The following is a 24,617-nucleotide window of genomic DNA, read 5'->3' on the forward strand; positions in this document are numbered from 1 at the left end:
ATGCTTGGATACCAGGGATAGAACTCAGGGCTCCCTCATGAAATGCATGAGTTCCGGCTTTAAAACCACTTTCCTGGCACCCTGGAAGTCTTTTTAAAGTTATCTATACCTTGACAACACATTTGCTTCTATAATTTGTTCACTCTTATCTATACCTTGACAACATTCAATGTGCTTCTATAACCGCTTCTCGCTTTCTTAGTAAAAAAGGTATTAAAACTTTTTTTGGTGGTTTTGTTTTTGGGCCACATCTGGAGATGCTGAGGTATCTAGGGATCACTCCTGGTTGTGCTCAGGGGCCATATGGGCTGCTGGGAAGCAAACCCAGCTCTGCTGCATGCAAGGCAGGCGCCCAACCTGCTCTACTATTGCTCCACCAACTAAAATAATCCTTAAAAATATACCTGTGTCCAGAGCATACACAGAGTGCAACACTAGATGCCTCTCGAGCACCACCAACACAGTGCTGGTGGCCCCAGCACCTTTGGAAAGGAGGCTCCTGGCCCCTTCAAAAATTTACATTCTACTGGGTACTATTTTCTTTTGTTTTGGGGGGGTCATACCTGGCCGTGCTCAGTCTTTACTGCTGACCTGTGCTTAGATCACTCCTGGTGGGATGGGGGAACTGTAAAGAGTACTGGGGGTTGAACCCAAGTCAGCTAAGAGAAAGGCAAACCACCTTACCCGCTCTACTTAGCCCTAGATATTACTTCCTTTTCCCAAAAGAAAACAAATTTACAAGAGAATATAGGATAAAGTAACTTAGCTTTTGCAAAGATCACTGTCACTGTCCTCCCATTGTTCATCGATTTGCTCAAGTGGGCCGTAATATCTCCATTGTGAGACTTGTTATTGTGTTTGGCATATCGAATACATCACGGGTAGCTTGCCAGGCTTTGTCGTGCGGGCGAGATACTCTCAGTGGCCTGCTGGGCTCTCCGAGAGGGGTGGAGGAATTGAACCTGGGTCAATTGGGTCGGCTGCATGCAAGGCAAATGCCCTACAGCTGTGCTATCGCTCCAGCCCTTTGCAAAGATAATATCCAAAAATTTATCTATGGAGTTGAAAAAGAATACAGAGGTTACGGCATTTAACCGGCATGTGATCAACTCTGGTTTTATCTCCTGCACCACCAAACCCCTCCCCCACAAAAATCTATGTTACTATTATAAAGAAAAGCTATGAGTCTGATCCCTAGCACACTTGGTCTCCTGAGCAGTGCCAGGAATAGCTTCCCCAAGCACTGTTCGGTGTGATCCACCCCACCGAAAAATATTAAAGGCAAGTTTAATTTCTCTAACCGAAATTTTTTTGGGGGGAGGGGGCAGGGGGAGGCGCACAGCCAGTAATACTCTGTGCTCAGGGATCATTCCTGCCATGGTTCCGGGGACCCTATGGGGTGCAAGGGATCAAACCTGGGTCAGCTGCATGCAAGGCCAGCGCCCTGCCCACTGTTCTGTCTCTCTGGCCCTACTTTTCATTCTTTCTTCTTTTTTATGGGGGGGTGGGAGGGGGATGATGGGTGGGAGAGGGGCCACATCTGAAAGTGCACAGGGATCACTCCTAGTGATGGTGCTTGGTGGGGGAGGAGCATGGAGTACTTCAGATCAAACACTGACATCCCACATGCAATGTACTTATCCACCTTTTGAATCATCTCCCCAATCCCTCAAGTTAAAAAGAACAAAACCCAAAAAAAAGTCTTCTTTCTGGTGATTTTGTGCAGGTCCTTGGAACTTCCTTATATTAATACATTGAGGCAGTTAACTTATTTTGGGTAAAATTTGGGGGGAATATTGGGATACAAATATCGATTAGATGATTTTCACTTGTTTTAAACAAATACTTGGTTATATTCCAAAATTTCGAATAAAAGATATCCAGGAACTTTTTTGGGGACACAACTGGTGGTACTCAGGGCTTACTCCTGGCTCTGCCCCCAGCAATCACTCCTTGTGGACCTCAGAGACCAAATGGGGTGCCGTATCAGCCACATCCGATGCAAGCACCCTGCCCACCATACTCTCTCTCCAGGCCTCCAATAAAATGTTTTATGACTGGACAGGAGAGACAGCTCAAGAATGCATGCTTTTGCATACAGGAGGCCTGGTTTCAAAACCCAGTACCACTTGGTCTACCCCAAGGACTGCCAGGAGTGACCTACAAGCATAGCTGGGTAGCGACCCCCTGAGCACTATCAGATGTGATACAAAATCAAGTCAATCTCCCTCTCCAAACCAAAACACAGAATTTTAGAATTGTCTTATGATTGTTTGTATCAAAAAATACAAATACAAATATAAATATGTAGGCATTCCCTACAAAAGAATACTTTCTTTTAATATTGGGTGGAGATCTTGTATGGGGAGGAAGGGTTGGCCACACCTAGTGGTGCTCAGGATCACTCCTGACAAGGCTCAGGGGACTTAAATGAGGTGCTGGGGATCAAACCCAGGTCAGCTGCTCGCAAGGTGCTAAACTATCTTATCCACCATCCGATCTCTCTGTTCCAGACAATGATTTTTCAAATGGTGGAATGTGGGACTGGAGCGATAGTTCAGCAGGTAGTGCATTTGCCTTGCATGTGGCTGACCTGGGCTCAATTCCCGGCATCCATATGATCCTCCAAGCTCACCAGGAGTGATTTCTGAGTGCAGAGTCAGGAATATTCCTTCCTCAAACACAAAAACAAAAAAAATTTAATTAAAAACAAAATAAAAACAAAGCCCAAATCTTGGCGTTAGATACCTAGCATATATTAGACATATTAGGTACTTCAACTTGTAAATTCTAATAACATTGGCCAGGAAATCGTTTCTCTATTTGATTTTTTGTTTGTTTTTGATCCACACCTGGCAGTTCTCAAGGGACCATATGTAGTGCTGGGGATTCAAACTGAGGTCAATTTCAGTCAAGGCAAGAGCCTTACCTCCTAAACTCTCTGACCCAGCTCTATTTGATTTTTATAGCTTTTAAGTTTCTGATTAAGACTTAAAGATGATTATCCCCAATCCATCTAATTACCTATAAATATGCCATACAACAGAGATGTTATCCTTTATATAGTATTTTGCAGTTTTTATAAAATGACTGATTATATAACTTACATTATCTTTCAGAAACATTCTATGTGAAGATAGGGAGTTATTTAAACTCCCATTTATTGCTGAGACAAGTACTGATAGTAATACATCCCTTTAGTTAAAGTGGCAGGGGGACAAAGAGCTAGTGCGGGAGTCTGAGTTGAAGGGCCCATGTTCAACTCTAGCACCACATATGACCCTCCACCCCCAGTATGACTACAGTGGCCCTTGTAGCTTTCAGGATTGCTGCTTCACGGACCCTTGCACTGAACCATCCAGTCTGGCTGGCCACTTAATGGGAATGTCCCCACACTCCCTGAGCACTGCATGAGAAGCTCCAAAGACTACGTGATAAAGCCAAACCCAAACCTAGATCTTAAGTTTTCAAATGCTAGTTATATTGCTTTGCTGGTTTGTTTATTGGGCATACTCAGCAATATTCAGGGCTCACTCCTGGCTTTATGCTCAGGGATCACTCCTGGTGGGCTCCAGGGGCCTTATGGGAGGCCAGGGACGGAACTAGGTCAGCCCCGTGCAATCAAGAGCCCTACTCACTGTACTATCTCTCCGGCCCCACTGTCACACTGCTTTTGATGAGTGAGCCCCAGCACTAAGCACTGCAAGGAAAATGTGTGACTAATACCCCCCCAACCAAATGTGCAATACCTAATGAACACTAAAAGTATATGTGCACAATCATTAAAATCAAGTGTATGCAATTCCCAGTCACTATGACAACATATGACAATAAAGGGCACAGGGGGAATAATTAAAAGGTCTGGGGTGTTTTCTTTGATTTTAAAAACAATGCTTTGGGGATTGAAAAAGAAACCTATCTAGGGGCTAGAGTGATAGCACAGCAGGTAGGGCGTTTGCCTTGCACATGGTTGACCCAGGTTTGATTCCCAGCATCCCATAGGGTCCCCCGAGCACCGCCAGGAGTAATTCCTGAGTGCAGAGTCAAAAGTAACCCCTGTGCATTGCTGGGTGTGACCCAAAAAGCCCCCCTCCCCCCAAAAAAAGAAACCTAACAGGAACAATGTCCAATCAATTTTGATATTTATTGTCGAGCATAACTAGAATACATTAATATTTACTGGTTGTCTTACTAATAAAACCTCAGAGATAGGGTGAAATACGAAACAGTTATCAGACTCCATTTTTCACAGACCTTAACTTTTGTTTGCAACAATATCAAATCTGTCAAATCATCAAATAGTTCTTAAACTACATTAACAAAAACTCAGGCACCAGTTCTGGATTATGCCTACTGATTAAACATATTCCATAGTAAAAGAGATTTTGGGTTACAGTCCATTTCACTTCAAAGCCGTCAGAAGGTTATAACCATTTTAAATGGCGAAAGAGAAGTAAAATTTCAGGAGCTCTGGGTTCATTCCCTGACACTGCATGGTTCTCCCAAGCATTGCCAGGAGTGACCACAAGTACCATGCCAGGAATTGTCCCTGAGCACCAGTAGGTATGGTACCCAAATAAAGAAAAAAATTAATTTAAAAAAATTTTGATTTATAAAAAAATTTCTTAAACTATGTTTTATTCAACTGCCATAAAAGAGTGCAATCAGGGGTAGGATAGTACTGAGGGTAGGGTTCTTGCCTTGCATGTGGTCTACAAGGGCTAAATTCCCAGCACCGGGGCTGGAGCGATAGCACAGCGGGTAGGGCATTTGCCTTGCACGCAGCCAATATGGCCAACACAGGTTCGATTCCCAGCATCCCATATGGTCCCCCGAGCACCGCCAGGAGCAATTCCTGAGTGCATGAGCCAGGAGTAACCCCTGAGCATCCGGGTCTGAGTCAAAGAGCAAAAAAAAAAAAAAGTTTGGGGCTAGAGAGATAGCACAGCGGGTAGGGCGTTTGCCTTGCACACGGCTGACCCGGGTTCGATTCCCAGCATCCCATATGGTCCCCTGAGCACCACCAGCAGTAACTCCTGAGTGCAGAGCCAGGAGTAACCCCTGTGCATCACCAGGTGTGACCCAAAATGCAAATAAATAAATAAATAAATAAAATTCCCAGCACCCCACATGGGCCTTCAAACCTGGCCAGGAATGATCCCTGAGTGCATAGCCAAGAGTAAACCCTGAGGACTGCCAGCTGTGGCCCCAAAACAAAACAAAACAAAACACCACTCTCATTCACCATGCAGCATATTGACTGCCCCTAAAGCAAGTAACTATCCACACTATTTCTTAACCACTGGCCTGTCTTTGTATTTTTCAAGGACCTGGTCAGCCATCTTTTCTATAGGTGTTATTTTTCTAGTCTGTTTCCTTCCTATCTCATCTAACTATATTTTTTGTATTTTTAGGGGGGAGGAGGGCTTTGAGACACACTCTGTGATGCTCAAGGGTTATTCCTAGCCCTGCATTCAGGAATTACTCCTGGCAGTACTCAGGGGTTCCATATGAGGGGATAGGAACTGAACCCAGGTGAGCCGTGTGTAAGGTCTACACCTGCTGTACTATCACTCCAGCCCTCATTTTTTCTTTTTCAAAAATACCAAGTCATTTATCTGCACATACAATAAAAGTTATACATATACGTATATCTACATATATACACAAATACATAAATTATGTATACACATATAAATAACATACTAGTTTTGGCTATACTTTGGGGCGCTCAGGGCTTACTCCTGGCTCTGCACTCAGGGATCACTCTTGGTAGGGCCTGGGGGCCCATACGGGATGCTGGGGAATGAAACTAGGATGGCTGAGTGCAAAATGCATACACAGTCTACTTTCTCTCCAGTCCCTACACTTTTAGCTTCTGAACCATTCTTAAAAATACTAAGTAAATCCAAGTATAAATTTAAACCCACCTTACTATGTTATATGAACTGGCAAATGGAATATTAATGGGATAACAAGTAACAAGTGACTATGTTATATTCTGCCAAAGACAATTTTGTTTCCGAATCAGCATGCTCTATTCCCTAATCTATCCAGTATCAAGATATGGGAAAGCCCCAAGGACTGGGCACCATTTGTAAAAATCTAGTATGAGTCAAAAATAAATTTTAAACTTCCACCAAAAATCCAGAAGAGATTATTAAAATTAACTTTTATGTTATATCTATAGTCAAAAAAAACTAAAGTTGAGAATGAACTAGCAAATACAAAATTTACAAAGCCCAGAAGCTGCATGTAGTGACTAAGCTACGCAATACTAAGGAGTAGTTACAACATTTATTAGGGCATTCTTTAGTGGTTATTTAGAGCAAAAGTTTGGTACAATGAAAAAAAATGTTATGAATCATATCTCTGTGCCATAAAAGTGACTATACTTATCACAAATTATGTGGCTATTATTGGAGAAAAAGCTATCTAAGAGAAACCAGGGTTTCACTGGCACACTGTTGAACCTGAAAGTAAAAAATAAAAAAGCCATTTATAAGACAACTGAAGTTGGCTTTGGCAATTAAGTTCCTTTCTTTGTAAAGGCTAAAACACTGTACTTTCCGTGACCTCACTCATATGAAGGACATAAACATAGTAGGTGAATAACTAATTCCCAAAGACAGTAGAAAGGAACATCAGGACAACTGGTCATTAAGTAGGAATCTTGACACTGTGTGTGTGGGGGGTGGGGTGGGGGATAAGTGAGGTCAGGGAAGGGACCACTACAATAGTGATAGAGAGAAGGGGTCACTCTAGATGAGGACTATGTGCTCTAAGGAGGAAAAGTGATATGTATGATATGTATGATACCCTGTCCATAATAGTATTATAAACCACAGTGCCTAAGAGGGAAAAAAAAAGTGCCAGAGATAGAGGCAGGCTCGGGGCAGGAGGGAAAACTGGGGTCATTGGCAGAGGGAAATGGATACTGGTGAAGGGACTGGTTGGAACCTGAAACCCAATCATGACTAACTTTGCAATGCACGGTGATTAAATTAAAAACAAACTGTACTTAGCAGTTCAAACAGGGCAGATTTGCACAATAGTAAATTATACACTTAAAAATAGTTAATTAGGGACTTGCTCTTCAAGCCAGTGTTCTCCCTTGAATACATATTTCTTGATTCTCAATGTTTCTTTGCATGCTTCTCAAGAAGCCAGTGTTCTCTCTTGAATACCTACTTCTCCCGTTCTCTCCCCTCACATCTTTTTAAGTTTTAATAAATCCTATCTTGCTACACACACACACACACACACACACACACACACACACGGAGTTAATGGGCTGTGGCAATAATACATGGACTATGGTGTATTACATACTGCACGATTTACAGCCTTGCAAGCTGCTAATCCACTTTTGATGCCCAGCATCCCGTAAGATCCCCAAGGACCACCAAAAATAATTCCTGAGCACAGAGCCAGTAGTAAAAGCCCCTGAGCATGGCCAGATATGATTCAAACAAACAAACATACGAACAAAAAAAGAAGTTATTAAGGACAGGTGAGAGAACTCAACTCTGTGGGCTGAACTCATGCTTTGCATGTAGAAGGCCTGGGTTCAATAGCATATGGTCCCCAATACAGTCAAAAATTACCCCTGAGCACAGCTGGGTGTGATATTAAAACCAAAAAAAAATTTTTTTTTGCTTTTTGGGTCACACCTAGCAATGCACAGGGGTTACTCCTGGCTCTGCACTCAGGTGTTACTCCTGGCGGTACTCAGGGGACCATATGGGATGCTGGGAATCGAACCCGGGTTGGCCGCGTGCAAGGCAAATGCCCTACCTGCTGTGCTATTGCTCCAGCACACCCCCCCAAAAAAAAACACTTTAAAAAAGTCAAATAAATTGTAAGATGGTAGATCTGTGTTTTTATGCTCTTTCTTAAATAAGGGGAGATGGATGCTAGAACTGGGTTGCAAATTTCCCATGTATTTAAAATAAAGTTTATGAGTCTTCTCTTTTCAAGGATCTCTGATTTTAAAAAGGACAATATTGTAAGGACCCACAGATAGCAAGGGACCTGCTTTGCCAGTGTGAGGCCCCAAGTCAGATGCCTGTGACGTGTTTGGATCCTTGGCACCCCAAGAGAATGTGTGGTCTCCAGTACACTTTAGTTTGTGAAAGCAGTGCCACCAACATGTGCAGGTACACAGCAAGTATGTGTGACCGCTACTCACTGCAGCCAGTCTTCACGAGGAGGACAGGGGTAGGGAAAAGGCGAATAAATGAAAAAAAAAAAGACCAAAAATGCTTAAATATTCTCAGATTAAAATAACTCCTCATCACTCCAAAGTCAGTGAATATCCGTTTCTCTCTTTTGAAGCAGGCACTGGCACTCACTGTATCTGCACACCTCACGTACTTACAACGGAAACTTCTTAGATTCAAACCATTTTCTAGCCATTAGGAAATGCCCTAAAGTTTGACTTCCTTCTGTGAAGGACCAAAGAGATGATCCATAGTACCCTGGAATCTGAACAGATATGTTTCAGACCACAGGGAAAGGTCAGATCCAGGCTCTCGACCTTCTTCTGAGCGAGCACTTCCATTCATTTCAAGCAAACGTGTATGTCTATGTAAACAAACCACTGAAACAAACTCTCTCAAGATTCTCTTTCAGTCCTGAGTACCTATCTAATTCTTTTCTGGACCTATAAAACCTAAGGTCTAAAGTTTCCAGTGTAAATAAATTATTGAAGATAGGGAGATAGTAGTAGCCTTGGGTATAACTGGGGGGCACCAACCTTTTTCTGAAAAGGTGGAGTAGGTCAAATGTCTGGCAACCTCTGGTCTAAAGAAAACAAATTGTGGGGGCTGGAGAGATAGTAGAGCGGGTAGGGCATTTGCCTTGCACGCGGCCAATCCGGGTTCGATTCCCAGCATCCAATATGGTCCCCTGAGCACCGCCAGGAGTAACTCCTGAGTGCAGAGCCAGGAGTAACCCCTGTGCATTGCCAGGTGTGACCCAAAAAGGAAAAAAAAGAAAACAAATTGTTCTTAATTGTTGTATTATTATATTCTTTTATTGTTTGACTCTTTGTGCCACTAGGAAAACTAATTTACATGTAATCAAATCTAACTCTCTCAAAGAATAGACTAATGCATAGTAATAATTTGAAGTAAATGTATTTCGCACCTTCTTATGTCACCACTGATTACAATTTATAGAAGTATAATTAAAAAAAGCAAAGATTTTAAAAACTGAAACACCCTGCTTCTTGTTCTATCATCTACACATACAAAACATCCTTAACATACACAAACATTTGACTTGAAAGAATGGATTTCCCATTCAAATTATAGAAATCCAATTCCAAAATTCAAAGAACTAGTCAACAAAAGCACAATCCTCCCCCAGAGGTCCCTGGATATAGTAAGCTCTGTCCATCACCAGAAGCAGACAAGCTCCCACTTCTGAGTTAATATCTTCAAAAGAAAAAACAGTAGCTCTTGAATGCAAGGAAGCAAAAAGGTGAATGGAGTTGGCTGGTTTCCAACAAATAAGAATTACAAAGCAGGTGTATTAGCAATTGCTTTTATGCAAATGATTAGTATAAAGAAAAAATAAATGCAGCAGGAACAGCTCAAACCATTCATTTTCCATAGTCTGGTCTGAACCCGAAAGTGGTCTCTGCTCAGTGAGCATGAGGAAATCTCTGCTTCCATTATGTTTCAGATGGGTTCATTTTTCTCTCTAGTATTATATGGATTCTGACTACAGAGAAAAATACAAAGCAATCACTAAGGTAAGGGAGAATTTGGGAAGGCAAAAATTAAATTTTGCCATTGAATGGTTCGCTTTGTAATCCCGAAATGACAAAGAAAGCATGTCCTGATACTACATATTTCTTTTATTCCACCCACCATTCACCTCCATGAGAAAAATGTAAACAGGTTGACCCACATGTTATACGTTTTCATGACACACACAGCAGCTTACTCTTGCAAATTATTAGCTTAAGAGTGATTCAAAATACAGTTATAGGAAAATAGACTATTCTAGGGGAGGGAGGGAAAGCAGGGGAAAACCAGATTTTTTTAAAAAGACAACAAACATTTAGGCACAAGATCTTCATCAGAAACAGTTTTTTCTTTCCTTTTTTTGGGGGGAGGGGGGCGGGGAGAACATGTAAAAAACTTACCCTGTAGAGATTTTCCCAATCCCTGGCCCAGCTTCCACCCATGTTTCTGGAGTAAGCGATGTCCAATATTATCCTGACAGACAGAACAGAGAGAAACCAAAAATATTCCAATAATATATTCTTCCCTTCCTAGTGACATATAAACAGGTGATGAACAAGAGATAATTCTACATATATGCATGCAAAAGGTGCAATAGGGTCAATGTGTCTAATAATATAAGGGACATTAAGGTAAAAGGAAATGCTAGCTATCATTTTATATGGGAAGAACGTAAGGGAGCGGGAAGGGCCCTTTCCGATGATGTGCTGGGCAACTTTTGTATGTAACACTTTTAAAAGGAGAAAAAAACTAAGGGGAAAGGGGGTAAAATACATTTATGAAGTTTAAAAAGCATAAAATCAAGATTTTTATACAATCATATCCACCACCTAGACAGCACTAAAAGATTTTTTAAAAAGAAAATCTACATAGTGTTATCTTATTTATGTGTCAGGTTTTCATGATACAAATTAAGTTATAAGTGTAAGACTGCTCCCCCACCCCTACAAATGAAAACACAATCAGAGCAAAATCCAGGCTAGACTTGATTGATTTTAAAAAATATATACATATATAATAAAAATATTTAACTAGCATGCAGCCAATATTAAACTGAAAAAACAGTGAGGTTAGTAAAAACAAGAAATTAAACTGATTAAACAGAAAAATAAAATGAGCTCAAGCACAGACTGAGTGATGCATTTCAACATGTAATCTAACAAAAATGCTAAAATGTTAGAATGAAACAGGCCTAGCAATAAGTTAACAGTAAAGAACCATTAGTGCATGTAGGGAGGAAAAAACCAATATACATAATGTCTCATCTTCCTAGAAGCACATTGGAAAAGGTATTCAATGCAAGTTGTATGAAAACACATCAGAGGCAACAATTAAATGTCAGCTTTTTCAGTATCTTAGAAGTCTCTGCAGACCTTTGTCCAGTTCTTTGATGTTTACAAATGCTGTGAGGTACTGAGACATAGTTAAAAGAACTATTATCAGATAAAATGATTTCCTGTCCAAAGGAAAATATTTTAAAATTATAACATGGTGTTCAACAGATACTATAACATAATTTATAGTATTAGCTGACACCACCAAAATCTATCTGCTGAAGTCGATTAAAAAAAACAATTAAAAAAACTTGCTCTTCAAGCCCACACTCTCGCTTGCTTACTTCTATGTCTCTCTGCTAGCTTTTCCCACTCCGAAGTCCATGCTCTCCTGAACATACAATATTCCCTTTCTTTCCCCTCAAGTCATTAGATAAAATTATCTTGTTACACACACACACACACAGAGCTATAAATCTCTGAATTAAATTCAACTATCTAAAATTAAACTGCATTTCTTTCAGTTCCATATTTAAATGCTCTTTGGAGTCATAGAAGAAGACAAAAAATTGGTGGTTTTTGTTGTTGTTGCTGCCTTGGAGCCACACCCAGCAATGCTCAGGGTTTACTCTTGGCTCTGCGCTCAAGACCAGTCCTGGCAGTGCTTATGGAACATATGGGATGCTGAGGATTGAATGCTGGTCGGCTGTGTGTAAGGTCAGCTGCGTTTAACGTTTACATAAAGGGCCTTACCCATTATGCTATCTCTAAGCCCCCAAAAGTATATTTTCTGACAATTTAAGATCAGAGGTCTCCAATGTTCTGGCTTAGTTAAACAGAGTAGGGAGAGGGGCCAGAGAGAAAAATACAGCAAGTAAGGCACTTGCACTGCACGCTGCTGACCCAGGTTTGATACTCAGCACTCTAGATAGTCCCCTGAGCACTGCCAGGAGTGATTCCTGAGTGAGTGCAGAGCCGTAAGTCAACCCTGAGCATCTCTAGGTGTGACCCCCAAACAACAACAACAACAACAAAAATAAATAAAAAGGGTAGGAAATCCCTGGGGATGTGACTAGGGTAGAGTCCTGTGTTAGACCCTCACTAACACACACACACACACACACACACACACACACACACAGAGGCAAACAGTAGAGAGGTCCTTTTGGTGGAGAGATGGCACTGGAACTTCGGTTACAGCTCGGTAGAAATTATTTCTTGCTAGAAAATGGATTAGAGGACTATGCTTATGTGTGATCCTCTATTATGACTTTCAGTATCACAGAAACTCTACTTTGGGGGCTGGAGTGATAGTACAGCAGGCGGCCAACCCAGGTTCGATTCCCAGATCCCATATGGTCCCCTGAGCACCGCCAGGAGTAATTCCTGAGTGCAAAGCCAGGAGTTACCCCTGTGCATCGCTGAGTATGACCCAAACCCACCCACCCCCAAAAAAAACAACCTTCCACTTTGTCTCTTCTTCCCAATATTTTCTCCCAATTTCATGGTCTGTAAAAGTATTGTCTTTTTTTTTTTTGCTTTTTGAGTCACAGTTAGCGATGCACAGGGGTTACTACTGGCTCATAAACTCAGGAATTACTCCTGGCAGTGCTTGAGGGGCGATATAAGATGCTGGGAATCGAATCTCGTTTGGCCATGTGCAAGGCAAATACCTGCTGTACTATCGCTCCAGCCCCAAGTACTGTCTTTTGTTTTATTCTGGGGCCACATCTGGCTGTGCTAGGGGATCACTTCTGGTGGGTTTAGGGAACCATAAGGGTTGCCGGAGATCGAACCCAGGTAGGCAGTATGCAAAGCAAATGCCCTACCCTCTGCACTATCACTCTCATCTTCATAAAAGCATCCTCTTATCTTAGTACCTAGCCATAAGTTTCATTTTTTTAAATTATGGTATTAATACAAATAACATTAACAGAAAACAAAACAGTAAAGAGAATTTTGTTATGCTACAAAGAAAATTAACTTACCTGTATTTACAACCTAAATAACTAGAGAAAGGACAAGGACAGCAGCATAACTCTAAGATCATGTAAATTATTATTTATAATCTTTATTAAAAGACTAATGTTACGAGTATACTTGCCATGGATTTGGGGCAGTACACTATGCTGACAAAAATTGTTGCCCCCTTTAATTTGATTAAGAACACTCAATCTTTGGTTAAGTGGAGATGAGACATTATGCTGACTGTTACATTATGAATGCACTAAAATAAACAGACAGATGAAGCAGTACGCTATTTCCAAAAGCAGTGCAAGTGGAGTGAAGCATTTCCATACGAACCTGGCTTTAAAAACTGGGCTGTCAAAAGAACAGTTAAATGTAACACAAAGTAAGAAACTGTCCAATCACTAATGGTCGATTTCTTTTGTCTTGTTTTCAATTCACTGCTTGCAATTAATGTATTTATTAAAGAAGAGTGAAAGCATAAGTAAATTCATGAGTCAAGACCAGCTGAGAGATTCAAGAGCAGTGTGTTATGATTGACAACAGTGAAAGATAAAGCAAATGTTAAAGGGAGAGGAAGGAAAAGAAAATTTCAGAATCATACACATTAGCACCACTTTTACAAAACCACTCAAGATGGCCGGCTGTCACTGCAATAATACTTTTGATTCAAAGTGATGGTGAATATTGGTTCTCTGAAATCAAGGTGAAAATAATTCCTTAAATATACTTTTCCAAGTATGAGTAGGGAATGTATTTCCAAGTATGAAAGAGACTACATTAAAATTGTCATTGTGGAGAGTGGGGCCTTCAAGCCACAGCCTGTGGTGTCCGTGTGGTGCTGAGGATCTGACCCAGCGTCGCAGCCACTAGAGCCACACACAAGGACATACCTCCTTGATTCTATCTCTAGCCCCATCCATACTTTAAAATAATGCCATTTTGTGTCCTTGTCATTCTAATTTTTTTTTTAAAGTATGTATTTTCCAGAACCCCTTTTGCTCACCCACTTCCTAGACTATGTGAATGACTCACAGAAAATCTGGCCCTTCCGCATTATTTCAGACAGCCTGCTCTGGGAGGGAAAAAGCAGTGTGGTGACTGCAGAAAGCTAGTGTGCTCCCCTTTCCTACTGAAAAAAGGACATTTTATCAACACTGGTCAAAATTCCAAAAGGTTTAAGGATAATGGGTACAAAGAGAAAGGCACACCAAAATACCTTATAACATGTAAGTAGAAGAAAGAAAGCAGCCTTTGACTCTAAAATGATAAAAATAAAATCTTTATTAAACTTAGACTTGTGAAAGAACAAGTACAAAACATCCAACCCATTCAAGTAATAAAAGTCTCTGTGTAGGACTATGACTTTGCCAATTATTTCTATGGCTATCATTTAGAAAGCAGTGAATTGGCATAATTTATATACCAAACAGGTAATCTCAACATAGAAGGAAATAAAAATTAAATTTATTTTTAAAATAGTAACCATTGGCTTGTTCTTCAAGCCTGCATTCTCCCTTGAACATGTACATCCCCTCTTCCTCTTCCCTCACATCTAAGTTTCATTTAAAAAAAAAACTACCATGGGGCAGAGAAATAGTACAGCAGGTAGGGGTGCTGGCCTTGCACAGCCAACTTGGGTTCAATCACCAGCATTCCATATGGTCCCCCAAGCACCATCAGGACTAATTCCTGAGAGCCAGAAATAACCCATAAGCATGCCAGGTGTAGCCTCAAGACAAAAAAGCCCTATCATGCTTCACAACTACTTTAAGGACTGAAAAATAGCTTATTTTTAAATAAAACATACAAATGGGGCTTATAATCTCACAGAAGGAAAAAAAGTTAAAAAGGGGGGGTTGGGTAAATAGCTCAAAGGCTGGGATGTATGCCTGGCTTGCATGAGGCACTGAGTTCAACCCCCCCGTCCCCAAACACAGCCAAGGACTGTTGGGGAGGCCTAGATAAACAAAGTCCCTTTTGTCCAGTTTGACTCATGAATAAGGAATGATAGAGACTATAGAGACTATAATTTAAATGCACATAAAATACTAATTTTTAAAATATTATCAGGGGCTAGAGATATTGTACATCAGGTAGGATGCTTGCCTTGCACATGTCCAACCCCAGTTTGATTCCTGGCACCACATATGGTTTCCTGAGTCTTGCCAGGAGTGATCCCTGAGCACAGGGCCAGGAGTAAGTCCTGACCACCACTGAATGTGACCCCCAAAATCAAAAATAAATAAAAGTAGTTTCTAAAATTATTAATCTTTACCTAACAGAGGTAGCAAAAACACAACCTACTATTTTAGAGTCTAAAATGGTGTGACATTCTCTTTGAGCATGAAATTCTTGTTAACCATGAAAAAGCTGAAAAGCCCACACTTTTTCCAACTATTTTACCTCAGATGGTAATTCCTTTGTCCCTATATTTAAACATCAGTGATAATTTAAGCACTGCATTTTATCTTTTGTTTCCCTGTACTATATGTGTAAAAAGGATATAATTTTCAAATTGGAAAAAAATCTTTGAGGGACTGAGGGTGCATGCTTTAAACATCTGTGGCGCTTTGTAATGGTCTATCTCATGGATATCCAATTCAAATAAATAATGTGGAGTTCATGTCCAATTCAATCAATGGCTGAATAAACAGCAGTGCTCCTACATTTAAATAAATAAATAAAACACACAGCTGTGGCACTGGGTTCAATCCCCAACCCCCAAAAGTAAAAATATAAATGGAGTATCTTTAAAAACAGGAAATGTGTATTATAAACAAATATCAATATGCTGAAAGCACATTATCATCACCTAAAAAAACTTCATTTAATGCTTCAACATTTTTATTTGTTGATATCCAGTAATAAAATTTCACAGAAACTTTGCTCTATCACAGTTACAATGACCATTTTGGCAATAGTACTATCTACCTGTATTTAAGACACAGGCTAGAGCCTGCCAAAACATAGATAAAAATCACTTTATTGTATAGGGCTTCTTATTTTATCTCTTGTTAGACCACATCAATAGTGCCAAGAGGCTCCTCCTGGCTTTGTGTGTGAGGGCACTTCTGGTCAAACTGGGGGAATGTGTGGTGCCAGGGATCTAACATGCAAAGCATGCTCTCTGCCCATTGAACTATCTCTTAGGACCAATTCCAAGCTTTTATACCGGGAAATAAAACATACTGAGAAGACAATATACACTTATGTCAGTAATTGGATTAATACGAATTCCACACGGAATTTTCTTTTAGCTGACAGCCACACTTAATTTATCCCATATCAACAGTGAAAAAATGTTAAGTCTCTTGAGTGGATTGTAAGCTTTGCTGACTGTGTATTAAGAGACTTTATAAGCAAAAACCAAATGCTACCAGATGAACCCATGCAAACAAGTTGTAAAAATTCCCAAAACAAAAATCTAAGCTCACTACAGATGACACAATGAAGACTAGAGAAAAGCCACATAGTAATGCTACACCATTCAGCTCCAAGAAGCACAGTATTTATAGAGCAGTACACATGTGGTCACTGCGGAGTGTCAAATCAGCAGTCTTACAGTTACAGTTTGGAACTAGTGGAGTCCACAGATCTAAACAGATATGCAACGTGACAAAACCCAATTATACATACATATTTAAATCCTTAAGTGAGTAAAAACTAAACATCAGCAACTAAAGTTTAGAAAGCTCAATTTTTAAAGTTCAGTCAACCTGACAACTATAAAGACAGGATTTTAATGAGTCAGGTAGAACGAAGAACAACTAATGACCGATGAGTAGTTATACTTCCAAATGCAACACTGACAAAATGTTTTAAGTCTATGAGGAGGAATCTGTTCTCAATATAGTTCAATTATTCTCCCCTCTGATTTTTTGACTTCCTACAGTAAAGATCATAAAGGATCATATATCCCAAATCACACGTCATTCTTGGAACTCATAGAATACTAGCCTGGATCAGATCACTGTTCTTAGTTTTTTAGGCTACACCTGCATTATTCAGGGCTTACTCCCAGCTCTGCACACACAGATCACTGCTGGAGAGGCTCTGGGGAACAGATGTGGGGCATGGAATCAAACTCGGGTCAGTTGCATGCAAGGTAAGCACTTAACCTGCTGCACTGTCTCCCTGGTCCCTCATTTGATAAATATTTTATCTTTATATATGTATACAAAAAGTCTAGGACCTAAAATCTCAGAAAGCAGTAACTTAAAATTTAAGTTCCAAAAACCTTTTTTGGTAATAATAATAATATGTTAATATATTGTTCTCTCTCCTCTTGAATTCAGTAATCAAACTACCTGACAATTCTTTTCATAATTTTCTTAAAAGTCTATTTTTTTCCTTCTGGCTTTTCAGTCACAACCAGCAGTGTTCAAGGCATACTCCTGGCTCTGTGCTCAGGGATCACTCCATATGGCGTACCGAGTCAGTCACCCCCAAGGTAAGCAAGTGTCTTATCCACTATTTCTCTGGCCCCTGAACAATGTTTTGTTTTATTTTGGGTTTTATTTTTTCCTTTTGGGGGGGGGGGACTGGGAATGCTAAGAGATCACTCCTGGCAGATGCTCAGGGGATCAGATGAGATGACCAGGGTCCTGGGATCAGCCTTACTCACTATACTGTATCTTTCTGGCCCCTGAACAGTGTCTTCTTAATCAAAAATTTAAAGTTATTTGGTTAGTTGAAATAAGAGGGAAATAAAACTTTATAACAATTATAAAATATTTTACAAATGCTTAAACGTGTTAACATTTGCTAACTGAAATAGAAATATTTTTACAATCTCCTAACTAAACTACACCTACCTCTGAAGTTTACTAAAAGTTTTATATATTATTCATCTTTGCACCTCATTTCCATATTGTCAGTTTGCAACAAAATAACCCTATTGAAAAATAAAAAGACTTAATCCTATACTCACAATAACCCTCAAACAGGCATATTCTTGGCACAAACCTATGCAGACACTTCCAAGGATTACCAGCTGTTGCAGATTACCTTTGTTAAAAACAAAAAACAAAAAAACTAAACCTTTAGCTCCTGCAATGATCTGTAGACTCCCAAAGCTGCATTATTTCCAGCCACTTGAGTTGCATGCTGTAGCAAAACAGTCAGCACCTCTCATTAGATATTGCTGCAGAGAAAGATTTTAGTTCAGCAGAGACTATGTGTTTAAGAAGCAACACCAGTTTCCCCTTAGAACCAGATAGTTCAATATAGACAGCCAGTCATTTAACTACCATTTATGTATTTTGTTGGGAATTCCTTAAGTGACAGTGAATTTTTCAGGGGGAATAATAGGGATGGGCATAGTATCTACTCTGATGCCAATTTTAGAAATGTCCTTATAATTTTTTTAACTTTAAATGCATATCTAAATATTAGAAAACATAAATAAAATCCCTCCCATCTCACGTACCCTATTTAAAGTCTAATAAAATGTATATTATGAAGCTCCTACCACTACCTAAACTACCACATCACAATGTAAATATTTTATTATTTCAAGAGCAAATTTCATTAGAAGTATAATCAATATATAGCTCTGTACACATACTTATTTATAAAAATACATACCTCTATACATATACTTATTTATAAAAATAAAGTGCTGTATCATTTACTATTTTAGTGGAGAAGAGAATACTTTTAAATAAATAAGGTATGTATCAATTCCACCTTACCCACAAATATTTAAAGAGTTGATTACTCAAACTTTCTTCTAATAGTGTTACATCTACATGTCCTGAAAGAAATCGTGGACATTGTGAGAATTTAATAAAGTATTTTTTGTCTCACATGCCAAAGAAATGGTTTACAAAAATACAAAACCTTAAGATGTAATTCTAAAAGAATCCTTAAAAATGTTTAGTTTGGGGGCCAGAGAGATAGTACAGCAGGTAGGGCACTTGCTTTGCACGCAGCTGACCTGGGTTCAATCCCTGGCATGCCTTATGGTCCCCCAAGCAACTCCAGGAGTAATTCCTAAGTGCAGAGCCAGGAATAAACCCCTGGGCATCGCTGGGTGTGATCCAAAAAGAAAAAAAAAAGTTTAGCTTCATTTAATTTGTCGTATTAAAATTTTATTTATCAGTGCTGAGGGTCAAAACTAAAGCCTCATATACTCAAAGCATGTGATCTACCAATGAGCCATATCCCTGGCTCCCAAATCTTAATTGAGTGTGGTAATAATGAAAATTTGGGATGCAAATTCATATTAAATCCCATGCTACTGAGGCAGAGTACATAGAGAAGTAAAGCTTATACAAGAATAAAACCAATATACCTCATAGACTATGGTCTTTGAATCTTGCTTCTGACACCTCTGTTTTAACCCAAAGAAACATTTAAACTGAAAAAAATTTTCAAGCATCAAAATATTGACATATCTAGCCTAGTGATTTTATTGTAAAATTCTGCCTTGTGATAACTTAATTCCCAAGATAATAAAGAACAGAGTAAAACTCAGTGATTTTTAACTTAGAAAAATGGGCTTGGTGTTTATGACAAAACAAGACTGGACTTTTTAGCACAAGGTAAGATGTGAATTCTCCCTCTGCAGCATTATCACATGCGTCATCAATTACTGCCATGCCTAAGTCTAGCATCATGCCAGCACATTAAGACAGAAGGTACTATATGCAGTGTTCACTGGACCAGAAGAACAGAAATAAGAAGGGGAAATAGGGAGAAAGAAACCCTAGAGAAGAAATTAAAAAAAGGCAGACCGTGCAATACAAACCAGATCATGGCTGCTTAGCTAATATGGGCCAACTGCTGTGGAAGAAAAATGTCGAACACCCCAAGTTGTGTAAATTTCTGTAAACATCTAAACACACACACAAACACACAACACCAACCTAATTAGGAACATAAATATATGTTGATCCTTTACTGTATTAAGTTTTTTAAAATAAGGGCTAGATTATAACATCTATCTTCTCTAAATTGCCTTCTTTTCCACAGACAGAAGCAGCTAGTGTTTCTTAAGCAGGGAAGGGTCTTTGCTATAAAGACTAAGATTCCCTCTTAACATCATTTTTCACTCATTTACCAATAACTTATTGAATCCAATGATGAATATTTACACTTAAGCACAAATATTTAATACTGACAATATCAACAAGTTTTAACTATAAACTGTAATTTGAAGAATGACTCTTCAAAATAAAAGGTTATAAAATTTTGACTGAAAAAAATCAAGTCAGGAAAACAATCTTGTTTTACTGGTTTGTATTCATGTCTAAAACTTAGCCATGTGAAGAAACAGTATCAATTTTTACCAAAAACCAGACATCTCTTAAGCTACAGAAATCAAATTTGCCATGTCACACCAGAGTCTGGTAAATAAATTGAGTCATTAATTGTTCCTATGGAACATTACAAATGTAATTATGTTGCTAAGAAAAGTTTTTTTAAAGGATCAAAATACATTTTACTCCCTTTTTCAATTTACAAAAGCACTAAACTTGCTATCTTCAACAAAGCATCAGTATGGGCCAAAATGATATTTTCCGTTTAATTCTAAACTGTTTCTAAATTTTTGAAAAACTGATTTCCCAATATGTATTAGGTTACACCCCAAACCTTTACTGTAGTGCATGCAAGAAAATATCTCTAACCTGTATTTTAAGTTATTAATAAGTTTAACTTCACTCACATCAAGTGTCACACGAACACTACCTAACTAACTAGCTATGTCCCAAAATTAAGCACTGATCATCTTACCGATTCTATAGGCTTGTCAAGTGATGCTTGTTCAATTTCCAAGTGTCCTTCTTCATACTGATCAAAGTGATTACCCTGAAAAAAAAACAAGATTACAATTACTTTTCTTTTTTCTTTTTCTCTCTTACTTTTTGGGTCACATCCAAACGATGCACAGGGGTTACTCCTGGCTCTGCACTCAGGAATTACTCCTGGCGGTGCTCAGAGGACCATATGGGATGCTGGGAATCAAACCCGGGTCAGCCATGTGCAAGGCAAACGCCCTACCTGCTGTGCTATCGCTCCAGGCCCACAATTACTTTTCAAAAGTAGTGAATGCTGAAATTATTAATAACCTAACTAAACTAGGGATTATTTTTGTCTTTTCATTCTTTTTTCTTTTTTTCTTTTTGCTTTTTGGGTCACATCCAGTGATGCACAGGTGTTACTCCTGGCTCTGCACTCAGGAATTACCCCTGGCAGTGGTGCTCAGGGGACCATATGGGATGCTGGGAATCGAACACGGGTTGGCCGCGTGCAAGGCAAATGCCCTACCCACTGTGCTATTGCTCCAGTCCCTTCATTCTTTTTTCAATGAACAACCAAAACTGTACCACAAATTCAGGTTTTTAAAAATCCACAGAAACAATTTACTAGAATGTAGGCTTAGTAATACAAATTCTTCTTCTGACAAGCGAACTAAAACATTATCAACTATTAAGCCAGAGTGATGATACATCGAGTAGGGCAATTTCCTTGCACACAGCAGATTCAGATTCTACCCCTGGCACCCATATGGTCCCCCAAGCCCCACCAGTGATACCTGAGCACAAAGCCAGGACCACCAGGTGTAGTCCCAAAAAAATAAACAAATTATCAATCGTTTGGGAAAGCAAATCTTCCTAGGAACATTAAAAACAATGAGTTGTACTGTGCTTACTTCTCACAAAATCTTGTATTAAATTTTTACACTAAAGATAATTCATGATTTAAAAAAAAAGCAAACAAAAACTTTATTGAAAAACAATGAGCTGTACTGTGCTTACTTCTCACAAAATCTTGTATTAAATTTTTACACTAAAGAGGATAATTCATGATAAAAAAGCAAACAAAAACTTTATTATAATATTGTTCAATGCTCGTAATATTTAAAACTAATAATCAAATCAATCCACTTTAAATCAAGTTTCAAAGAATTAAAAACCACAATGAAGCATTCTTCACATCAAATTCCAAAAGCAATTATTCCTCAATGATCCATCAGGAGGAATAAAAATGCCTGTATAAAGCTACATTTGAGGGAGCCGGACAGATAGCACAGCAGGCAGGGCATGTACACAGCCAAACCAGGTTCCATCCCTGACACCACATATGGTCCCGAGTCTGCCAGGAATGACCCCTGAGCGCAGAACCAGGAGTAAGCCCTGAGCACCACTGGTTGTGGTCCAAAAACAAAACAGAAAAGCTATTTGTAACCACAATCAAGGAAGCGATTAAAGAGGAGATAAGGAGGAGCAGTACAGGAGCAGATAAGTACAGCAGGTAAGGCTCTCGCCTTGCATATGGTCAACCTGGGTTCAATGCCCAATATGGTCCCCCAAGCACTGCCAGGTGTAATGACTGAGCTATACCAGATGTGACCCAAAAACCTAAAACAAAACAAACCAGAAAAGAAAAAAAAAAAGTAAAAACAAAAAACAGTAACAAAATGGAAATTCCTCACTTTGAGACCTAATTTCAATTCTATAGTACTAAAACACTATATTCCAGTTAATCTATGTACAACTTAAACTACTTTTTCTCCCATACATTCCTAATCAGGTGTAAATATATGTAGTTGTTAAATTCCAAAGAAAAAGCAATGTAAGCAGTATAACACAGCACACTTGGTCTTTCAGTTTAGAAAGAAACTAAATTAAGCGTAAATACATGTAGTTGTTAAGTCCCAAACAAATAAAAGAATAAGAATTTTAATACAGCTCAGCTGGTCTTTCAGTTTGGAAAGAAATTTAAATTTTAAAAATTCTTGCACAGGGGCTGGAGAGACAGCACAGCTGATAGGGCGTTTGCCTTGCACGTGCCGAACCGGGTTCAATTCCCAGCATCCCATATGGTCCCCTGAGCACTGCCAGGAGTAACACCTGAGTGCAGAGCCAGGAGTAACCCCTGTGCATCGCCAGGTGTGACCCAAAAAGCAAAAAAGAAAAAAAAATTCTTGCAGTCTAATACTACAACCATTAAACATATCTGGTCAGATTTCCATGGTTAAGTAGATAATTTACTTTTTGTTTCGGGGCCACACCCAACAGTGCTCAAGGCTTACTGCTGGCTCTGCACTCAGGGATCACTCCTGGTGGGCTCAGGGAGATCACTTGGGGTGCTAGGGAATCAAACCCGAGTGTCTAGGTGCAAAGCAAGCACTGTACTATCTCTCCAGCCCTGAAAAATCACTTTTTATAACAAGAAAATCTTTACATCTTCTGTTACTGCAACAGCAATTCAATGACTTCTTCCTGTATTTGTGATGGTCATTTTTAATTCCTTTGGTAATTACCATGTGTCAGCTTTTACTAAATACTAAATAGTAATGCTAATAATAAAATTAAGGGCAGATACACAAGCAAATCACCAAGTTGTTCCAGGGAAAGAATTTTTTTTTTAACTGAATCATTGTGAGCTACAGTTACAAAACTTTCATGTTTGAATTTCTGTCATACAATGATCGAACAGTCATCCTCCACCAGTACAGGGAAAGGTTTTTTTTTTCTTTTTTTTTCCACCTTTTTTTTCCGGTCACACCCAGCGATGCTCAGGCTTACTCCTGGCTCTGCACTCAGGAATTACTCCTGGCAGTACTTGGGGGGGACCCATATGGGATGCTGGGAATTGAACCCTGGTTGGCTGCGTGCAAGGCAAAAACGCCCTACCCGCTATGCTATTGCCCCAGCCCCCAGAAAAGAGTTTTAATAGAACTCAAAAACTGGATGTCTACTTCAAGCTTGAATCCATTTTCATTAATAAAATATTAGAAATTTATTAAGTCATAAGAACAAATGATACCTCGCTACATGGGTTTCAAATTCATAATTCATCATTTAATTCTGCTACTCCTTTTCAGAAAAGTCATCATCGCCATTACCAAGAAAACAAACTTGTTTTTTATTTTCTCACATAACCAAATATACAAGAATTATGGACCAGAGAGAGAGAGAGAGTACAGTGGGTAGGATAACCCCTATGCATTGTCAGGAGTAATTAGAGTGCAGAGCCCAGAGAAACCCCTGAGCATTGCCGGTGTGACCCAAAAACAAACCAAAAAAAGAATTACATAGGAATATATTTTAGTTATGAAAGGAGCACAATCTAAACAGCTAGTATTGCTGAACATTTTTAAAGTTCTGGTTATATATTACAAAGACCTCAGAGGGAAATAAATTGCAATGAAAGAATACCTCTGCAAAAATAATTGTGTGATATATAAAGAATAAAAGAATATAACAGGAACTGTGTGACATGTACAGAATTAAAAAATACAAGAGGAACACCTCTTTTCCTGTAATTTTGGTAGCACTAAAGAGAAGCCCTATAGCAATGTCTAATAATATACTTGACCAGTCTGTTTTAGATTTCCTTTTGTTTGGGGAGGGGGGAGGGAGGGTTGTCAACACTGGGCCACACTCACTGGGCCTGGCTCAGTGTCCCATCTCCCCGTTCTTTCGAGAGCCTGGCAGTCACACCCATGAACTGACTCTGGCACCATATAAGTTCATTACCCTGGCTCAGTGCACAGGGGTCATTCCTGGCAGTGCTTGGGGACCATTAGCAGTACCAGGATCAGCCACAAGTGAGGCAGGCACCTTAATCCCTGTCACATTCTCTCTGGACCATGGGTTTCTTCTTG

At 39.4% G+C, this 24,617-nt stretch overlaps 1 protein-coding gene across 10 annotated transcripts in view; it reads right to left on the reverse strand.

Annotated features, from left to right (window-relative positions):
* GPATCH8 (G-patch domain containing 8) overlaps window positions 1-24,617 on the reverse strand; it is an 88,280-nt gene that overhangs the window by 54,573 nt on the left and 9,090 nt on the right. For 2 of the 10 annotated variants that reach the window (XM_056127644.1, XM_056127640.1), the window contains exons 2-5: window positions 20,738-20,812; window positions 19,752-19,786; window positions 13,334-13,351; window positions 10,157-10,229 (exon numbers count right to left, since the gene is read on the reverse strand). Coding sequence is in view for 1 of the 10 variants with exons in the window: in XM_056127639.1 (XP_055983614.1) it covers window positions 10,157-10,229; window positions 20,738-20,812 (148 nt within the window). In the remaining 9 variants the exon portion in view is untranslated. Of the gene's footprint in view, window positions 1-10,156; window positions 10,230-13,333; window positions 13,441-19,751; window positions 19,787-20,737; window positions 20,813-24,617 lie in introns of all 10 variants that reach the window. The other 8 variants (XM_056127646.1, XM_056127641.1, XM_056127647.1 and 5 more) reach the window with 5 other exon arrangements.

This window comes from Sorex fumeus, unplaced genomic scaffold, assembly GCF_029834395.1.
Source record: "Sorex fumeus unplaced genomic scaffold, SorFum_2.1 ptg000063l, whole genome shotgun sequence".
Taxonomy (NCBI): Eukaryota; Metazoa; Chordata; class Mammalia; order Eulipotyphla; family Soricidae; genus Sorex; species Sorex fumeus.